This window comes from Nothobranchius furzeri, chromosome 18 (genome assembly GCF_043380555.1).
Source record: "Nothobranchius furzeri strain GRZ-AD chromosome 18, NfurGRZ-RIMD1, whole genome shotgun sequence".
In the NCBI taxonomy this organism is placed as follows: domain Eukaryota; kingdom Metazoa; phylum Chordata; class Actinopteri; order Cyprinodontiformes; family Nothobranchiidae; genus Nothobranchius; species Nothobranchius furzeri.
In genome coordinates, this window is record NC_091758.1 from 39,139,431 (window position 1) to 39,147,945 (window position 8,515).

General features: G+C 47.2%; 1 protein-coding gene across 2 annotated transcripts in view; it reads right to left on the reverse strand.

Moving 5' to 3' along the window:
• Positions 1–1,401: 1,401 nt before the first annotated feature.
• LOC139063930 (uncharacterized) overlaps positions 1,402–8,515 on the reverse strand; it is a 670,684-nt gene continuing 663,570 nt past the window's right edge. Inside the window, exons 1-2 of one of the 2 annotated variants that reach the window (XM_070547077.1) lie at positions 4,069–4,236; positions 1,402–4,006 (exon numbers count right to left, since the gene is read on the reverse strand). In XM_070547077.1, the coding sequence (XP_070403178.1) occupies positions 1,402–2,505 (1,104 nt within the window). In that variant the 5' untranslated portion in view covers positions 2,506–4,006; positions 4,069–4,236. Of the gene's footprint in view, positions 4,007–4,068; positions 4,237–8,515 lie in introns of those variants that run through there. The other variant, XM_070547078.1, reaches the window with a different exon arrangement.

Sequence of the window (8,515 nt, forward strand, 5' to 3'; positions counted from 1 at the left end):
TGCCGGCAGGTGGATAGGACTCTGGGTCGGATTTTCGACCAACAAGTACGCAGAACGATTGTTCAGCTCCAAGAGTGGCGTGCCACAGACGGCTAAGTTGAGCTCCAAGAAGTGTGGTGATGGCTGGAAGAAGGCCTGTGTGCCTGGCAGCTTCTGATGCTTCATCAGAGTCAGACGAACAGGCACTCCTTTGACCAGTGGGGGCAGAACCGTGCTGGCCTCAACCACTGCACGGCAGGCCTGTGGAATGGTCTGACCGGACAGCAAGTGTTCAGGGCCTTCTGAGCGAGGCTCAGAGGATGGTGTGGCTCGGGCCCAAAGGACTTGATTGCAAGTGTCCAGCTGGGCACCGAGTCGAACCAGCAGATCTGCTCCGATGAGTGCAGGTGGATCAAGCTGTGGTATGATGCTGAATGTATGTGTGAGCTGTCTTGCTCCAAGTTGGATAGTCAGAGAGCAGACCTCTGGCGCTTTCAGGAGCCTCTGCGGCCAAGTAGGTGACAAGAGCCGATGGCTACGTGTCACACTGACCAGAAGGGGGTCCTTCTGACGCAGGTGTTCAAACGTCTGCTGGCTGATGGCTGACTTTTCAGACCAAAGAGCAAGGCGAGCATCTGAGATGTGGGTGCAGTTGATGGTAAGACCACCAACTATGTGTGGTGCATATGGCTGCAGGCTGACGTTCTTCAGCGAGCAGAGAAAAGATGAATGTGTGCGGAACGGAGTTCCAGGAGCGGTTTCATGCCTTTGCAGGCGGACATCGTCTGTGGGAGCTGTAGGGAGGGGCATGACCTTGGAACAAGGGTTTTGCTGCTCACTTATGCTGACTTCAAGAATGGAGGATGGTCGGCTGCTATCCGGGTTCCAGGGCTTAGGTGTGTCCACCTGGGCCCACAGTTGACCCTTCTGGCAGTCGATGAGGGGAGCTAGACGTTCAAGCAGGTCCTGACCAATGAGAAGTGGTTCAGTGTCTAGCTGGCAGACATAAAACGGGTGATCCAGAGTCATGTCTTGGAAGGTGATATCCAGCCACGCCCGGTGAGTGATACACTCCCGGGTCTGGGTGTAGCTGGTGATTTTCAGGTCACAAGGTTCAACCTGGACTGGTTTCCCGAGCGACCGCATGGTGTCAGACACGCAATGGAACAATGTGGAGCACATCAGGGTGATTTCTGAGCCGGTATCCAGCAGAGCATCAACCTGTATGCACCCACCTACGTTGGTGCTACAGTACAAACGGCGAGCATGATCATGGTTTGTTAAGTCACCAAGGAACTTCAGAAATTTAGCATCAGGTTTCTCTGGGGGGTAGATTTCAGGAGACTCCTGTGATCTACCAGTAGTGTTCCCCCAGCTGATCAGGTAGGTCCTGGCCACGCTGGGAGGTTGAGCCACGCCTAGTCATGCGGACGTTGGCTCTGGGTCTGGCTTCTTAGAAGCAGACTTTGGTGCAGGGGTCTCATCTGCAGATCTCAGCTGTTCCTTCTGTTTAGCTAGGAACTGCTGAAACATCTCCTGGAGGTCGGCTTTGGTCAAGTACTCACCTGCGGACTTGTGTTCGGGACCTACCTGTGGGCGGCGCTCCTTAAACCTTCCACTGTTCCGACCTGCCTGCCGTTGGTTTTGGTTGGGCCACTTCCTGTCTGATTGTCCAGACCTAGGCGGCCAATCAGCACCCCCCTTCCCCTGTTGAGGAGATTGGGACTGCTCTCGCGGTTTAACAGGTCTAGGTTTAGCAGATTTTGGCTTAGTGGGTGGAGCTTCTGTGCCTTCAAGCTCCAAACGCGGCTCGGCGTCGGGAGCTAGGTGCATGACGCGGTGATGTGCGTCAGGCTTTTGGGGCTTTCCGCCGGCTTCCCAAGCCTGTTGAGCGTATCTCCTAATCTCCTGAGTTGTCAGTTTTTTCATCCGACAATACATTGAGACTTCGGAGCGAACACACTCGTGCAGGTTGTGAATGAACAGGGATCTGAAGGCAGGGTCTTCCTCGAGCCCAGGGCCGTTTCGACCTTGGAAATAAGCACTTTTGAGTCGGCGATAATACTCTCTGGGGGGTTCGTTCCTCCCGTGTTTGATGGAGAAGGCCCCCATTGTAGCTGACGCAGAGTCTGCATACGTGGCGTATTCATCTCTCAACGCTCGGCAGAGCGAGGAGTACCGATCACGAATGTCAGGTGGTAGAGTTTCCATGAAACCGTGCACCGTTCTAGATGTGGTTTTCCAAATTAGCTTGAGCTTTTCCCTTGAAGAGGGTGCTGGAAGATCAAGCAGACAACGTTCTATCTCCCTGAGATAATCGTCGACGTTGGATTCATTGGTGTTAGGATCAAAGCGTTCTATGTCTTTAGCTAGCGATTCAATTTGACGTACACGGAGCCCTGACTCACGGTACGGCGCGTCATCCTCTGACTCTGACCCACGGTCTGTCTCAGAAGGCGCTGGATATCGCTGGTGTGCTCTGGGCTCCCAATGTTGACTCCTGGGGCCCAAATCGGGGTTCGGCATGTTGTGGCGGGCTGCTGGCACGTCACGTGGGTGTCTTGGGAGGTCCTCCTCCCGGGGCACGTCTGCGTAGTGCAGCCTGCGTCTTTCAACTGGGGCTTCTGCGTAATACGCTCTGTCCAGGTACGGACTGGCGTATGATGCTTGGTCATGCAGCTGGTTATCGGCATGCCGAATACCGGAGTAGCTAGGATGGGTGGATGGTTGAGGTGCAGCTTGGGCTTGTGCATAACCCCAGCCGGCACCTTGCACCCTTCGTGGACTGGGGGAGCGGTCTAAATAGAGGTGCCGCTCAGCTGGTCGACTTCTCACAGATTGAAAGGCCGTGAAGATGAGGGTGGTGGTCCAACCTGGGGTTCGAGGGCGAATTGCCCTCGGCCCCTAGATGGTCCTGAATGCCCTAGAGTGTGTGTAGGGAACGGGGCCGAAGGTTGGAACAGATGAGCTTCATCTCTCCCCTGCGGCGTGCGTCCGTCCAGAGAGTCCTGGTGTTTCCCCCCTTCCCACTGTCTGTTGTCATCAGCAGAGGGGGGCGGGGTCTCCTCCCCATCTTCCCCAGAATCGGTGCGGGTGTCGTCTTCCTCGATCAGCCTTCCATTTCGCTGTTTTTCAGCTAGCATACTCTGGAGGTTCATGATCTCTCTATCATGTTGGAGTCCTCTCTGATAGAGGATCAGGGCTAACTTAGCTAAGTGAACCTGGATTGGTTTTGTACCATCCGGGTTTTCTATTTGATCGATTACAGCTTCTAGCTCGACGCTACGCTGTTCTTCAGTGAAATCCCTAGAAGGGTAGTCGGGTTCTCGAGCAACCGCGACCAGTTTGGACAATATTTGTCCAGAAAGTAGGCCAGGTTCATAGTCGTGGGCCGCAGCGCCACCTGGTTGCTGGGAGTTGGTCAGTTCACTACTCTGTCCCTCCATTTTAACAACCGAACCAAAAATAGCCTAGTAGAGCTTCTGCAGATAGCTCAAGCTGCACCTTTTGGGCAGCAACTGCTAGCTTTGTAGCAGAAAAACACTAAATTAACCTTTGTGCGCACAGGTTTTAGCGTTTTAAGATTGCACGGAATGCCGTGACTGACGCTTAAAATACTATTCCTTTCAGTATTTTAGCAAAAGCTGGTGCGTTGCCGTAGCAACGTCTTACAACACTTGCAGTGTTAAATATGCTAGTTATTCCTTCAGAATATTAGCAAACAGGGTGTTATCAGTCTTTGAGTGAAGGTTTCAGTTAGTTATAATAGCCACTGTGAGTTAAAGTCGCTAAATTAGCAGTTAATTTTAGCCTAAAAGGGTTAGTCAGAATTACTTACACGCTGCACCTTTAATGAGGAACTGAATTTTAACCTAAAAGGTTAGCCAGAATTAATTACACGTTGCACCTTTAAGGAAAAACTGAATTTTAACCTAAAAGGTTAGCCAGAATTAATTACACGTTGCACCTTTAAGGAAAAGCTGAATTTTAACCTAAAAGGTTAGCCAGAATTAATTACACGTTGCACCTTTAAGGAAAAACTGAATTTTTAACCTAAAAGGTCAACCAGAATTAATTTACACGTTGCACCTTTAAAGAAGCACTGAGTTACTGGTGAGAGTTCGATGCAGCTTCCTGCTCAGCGAAATCAGCACCACTCTGTTGCTGGTTCAAGGCTGAACAACGGATTATTTTTAATTCAAGCTCTTTGGATTTATTTGTTTGTTTGTGCCGGATAGAAATCTCTGTGTATCCAAGCCTCACGCGGGCTGCACCAATAAAATGTTGGGGTTATTAGGAGCGAACAATTAGTAAGCTTCAACTTACTTTTGGATTCTTCAATAAATTCTGTAAATATGGGAATATTTACTGATTTATTAATTAATTAAGATATTCTTAGATATACGGGGCACCATTCCCCTTTTTCCGGGGAAAAATTGAATCCAAAACTCTTATCAGTCTTTCTTGAAGTTCGTAGAATCCTTGGAGCAGAGACTTCTCTTCGACACAACAAAGCTACTGGAGACGAAAATCTGAATTTTATAACGTTTAATTAACAATTTGTCAAATGAATAAACAGTGGCATAAATGAATAATAACCATGTGATATAATAAAAGGATGTATATTCAAAATAATGTTCAAGGTGTTTGTGTGGTGTGTGTGAGTGAGTGTGTGTGTGTGTGTGTGAGATGAATGGGTCTTTGTTTCCCCAGAGTAGGTGGGGGGAGGGAGCTGTGAGTGTGTGTGGGGCTCTTCCCCTCCCCTCGCATTCAACAGGAGACCTGGATGTGTAAAGTTTCTACTTTCCCGAACACTTAGTGGCTTAGAATCACAGTAAAACTTAACTCAAACACTTCAAAAGTTAACAAACAACAAAAGGTCACTTGTAAATTATTTAATCTAAAAGGAGTCGGCAGCCTGGCCAGAGCTGACGACTAAAAGCGATGATCAATAAGCAGTTTATTCTTTCAAAATGACCCGAAGGACGAATTGGGAGCGAAAGAGGAAAACACGAAGCTACTTTTTAAGCAATAGCGCGGTTTTATTGCTTATTCTGGACTATAGAGGAAACGGGAGAAGAAAAGGAGAGAGAAAAAAATGAGTTTTCTGATCACCAAAGCAGCAAGGCGTCCCCGCTGTTATGATTTGACGGTTCTCCGTTTTCTCCGCAGTTTTCAGCGTCATCCGTCGGTTTAATGCTTTCTCTGTTGTTTGGCTCCACGAGTGTTTCTCCACGGAGCGTCTCTGAGAGCTGAATGGAGCTCCGCTCGTTCCCAGTCAGGTCCCGATGGAGTTGAGTGTAGTTTCCAGCGGTTGCGTGGGCTCAACTTGGCACTTAGAGCTTCCGCGTGCTCAAATTGAGGGAGCGTTCGACAAGCGTGTCCTTACCGCCAGGTATCCTGGGCAAAAGAACGAGGATTCTTTGTCTCTGCTGAAGATTTATGGTCTTAGTTCGCGGGAAAAGCTCCACGGCTTCCCGCACATGCGCAGAACGTGTTTCTGGTACTAGGCGGTGACGTCATCACAATGCTTCCGTGTGCAAAGCATCATGGGAAATGAAGTTTCTTGGCGCTGATGTGATTATTTGCTTTTCAGAGCAATTTAAGCACAGTCATTTTGGAGAAAATCACTGCATAGTAATTTCCTCATGAGGTCAGACCCTCAACATTCCCCCTTTTGGTTTCGGGGATCGCGCCCAAAGCTCGATCGTCGGAAGCACAGATGGGTTTGTTCCTCATGAACGTAGGTCGACTTGATTGTCGGAAGCACAGGTGGGTTTGTCCCTTAGGACGTTGGTCGACTTGATTGTCGGAAGCACAGGTGGGTTTGTCCCTTAGGACGTTGGTCTCCTTGGACGCCTTTGTCTTTGGTCTTTGTCTTGGATCCTGGCGCCTTTGGTCTTTGATCCTGGTCAGGCACAAAGAGGATAGGAAACGGGATAGTCCCCAACGCGCATAACGAGAAGAAGCCACTCACGCAGGTGGTACGCAATGAAGATGTCGTCCATGCGAGAGGTAGTAGTGTAGAAGGAGGAAGGTCGGTGGGCGGTTAACTCCACGAGTGGACACAAAGGCATCTCACCGCCGGCCATACAGTTCAGTTTATGGAGCACGCGGTGATGTACGAGGTCCATAGTTCGCAAACGCGCATTGACCTATGTGGTCCCAAGACCATAAAACACCCAAGAGTGCTAACACCAGATATAACGATGTACTGCATTCATTACTGTTGATGACTCATCTTCACTCATAATCTAGAATCTTCTGGTGCCGATCAGTAACTGGTAAGAGCAGAACGGGAGTGAGAAAGTCACCTTTTGTTTATAAAAATGGGCTGCAGTACCCATATTTGACCACATGATGTCTTTTAATTGATTCTTATGTAATGCCCCTTTAAATAAGCTAACTGTGCAATAATAGTTGGAGGTTGGCTTCTAAGAGCTCCTGTTGGAGTACTGCACACAAAATTTATTTTATCCAACTTTTGTTTGAATTTGTTATAAAATAAACTAAAGTCTAATTTCACTGACAGAAATAATTTGCTCAACAGGCAGCAGAACTCTCCCACTCTCTCCTGTGATTGTGAACACACGCACACATGCGCACACACACACACACACACACACACACACACACACACACACACACACACACACACACACACACACACACACACACACACACACACACACACACACACACACACACACACACACACACACACACACACACACACACACACACACACACACACACACACACACACACACACACCCTACGGCTTCATCATGGATACAAAATGACATTTCAATTTAGCTTTTCCCTGTTGTGATGTCAGCAAATCAGCTTTTTCATTCATTTCCCATTTCTGTGTCTCTCGCTCCTCATCTTTCAAAATGAAGAAATGCAAATTGGCGAGAATAGCGCACCGCGGTAAATGGAAATGTTATAATGTCATATAGGAAAAGGTCCAGGCTGCAGATTATCTGTCACTCATCTTTTGTCCAGCTGCTGCATTCAAAAGTCTGGACACCCCTGAGCAAATGCAAATAAAGCAAACCATGTGGTAAATAAACAGAGAACATGAACTGTTCAGAGGTTCTGGTCCTCAGAGGTCCATCCGGAGCAGCTGTTGTGGATCTGCAGACCTTAGTAGTTAGTATTTGATCTAAAGCCGTCTGTTCATTTTCAAATCTCTCAATCTGCTCATGCAACATATTCTAATTTCTTAATAAAACATTTTTAAAATGTTATTTTTCTTCTTTGCTTCTTTAGTTCCTTCAGTCTAAATGTAAAGTTGATAAAACTCCCACATTTTTATTTGTTTCACAATCGTTGTGCCCGTTTATTCATGACCTTAAGGAAATCAGTCCCGGTTCTGGTACCAATCAGCAGCTGTTGTTCAGTGTAAAACGCAGATTGAGTCACAGCTCAGAATAAAATAACACCCAATCACTGGATGCATTTTCTTTTATATGAAACAGCAGCTACACGATTCTGAATCAGAAATCAGACAGAAATTGTATTTCACAGCTGAAGGAATAATTTAAAAAAATCGTTGAAGGTATTCTCTGTGGAAGGTGTTTCAGAGTGGACCAGTTTCACTTTTATTTTCTTTATTTTATCAATTGTTAAAAAAAATAAATAAAGCAAAATAAAGCCAGAAAAACTCCTCCCGGCTTGTAACCAGACACTTAATGAAATAATCTGCATTTATTTTATTAATCTGGACAGCAGACTTTTTCCATCTGAAACAACAAACCGGACACCGCTTTTTATGCGTCGAGTTGCTGCGCTGTGGTGCAGTGGTTAGAGCTGTTGCCTTGCAGCAAGAAGGTCCTGGGTTCGCTTCCCAGCCTGGGATCTTTCTGCATGGAGTTTGCATGTTCTCCCTGTTCATGCGTGGGTTTTCTCCGGGTTCTCCGGCTTCCTCCCACAGTCCAAAAACATGACTGTTACATTAAATGGTCTGTCTAAATTGTCCCTAGGTGTGTGTGTGTGCCTGATTGTTTGTCCTGTGTGTCTCTGTGTTGCCCTGCGATGGATTGGCTCTCTGTCCGGGGTGTACCCCGCCTGATTGCCCGTTGACCGCTGGAGATAGGCACCAACCAACCCCCGCGACCCTGCGTGGACAAGCAGGTTCAGAAAATGGGTGGATGGATGGATGGATGGAGTTTACCAACCTAGTAAAAGATAAAAAAAAATCAACCTGTGTCAGAGTTAAAGGAACAGTTCAGACCTTTTGTTCTTTTCTAAAAACAACCCCCAAACCAGTACATCAGTTCTTTTTATGAACTTTAACACCTGGACGGTCGTCTCATCTGGTTTTAGCAGAGCTATAGGGCTAGCTACTGCTGAGCTTCTGTCTTCATTTTAATGTTTAATCCTTACAAACAGATACATCATGCATTTTGCATGAGCACATGAGTAAATTAATCCTTTAAAGTCCCTTTAAAGATCCATGTGAACCAAATGGTGTAACTAACAATAATCTGTCAAGATTAACCCACTCTAAATATTGGGATTTTGGTCATTT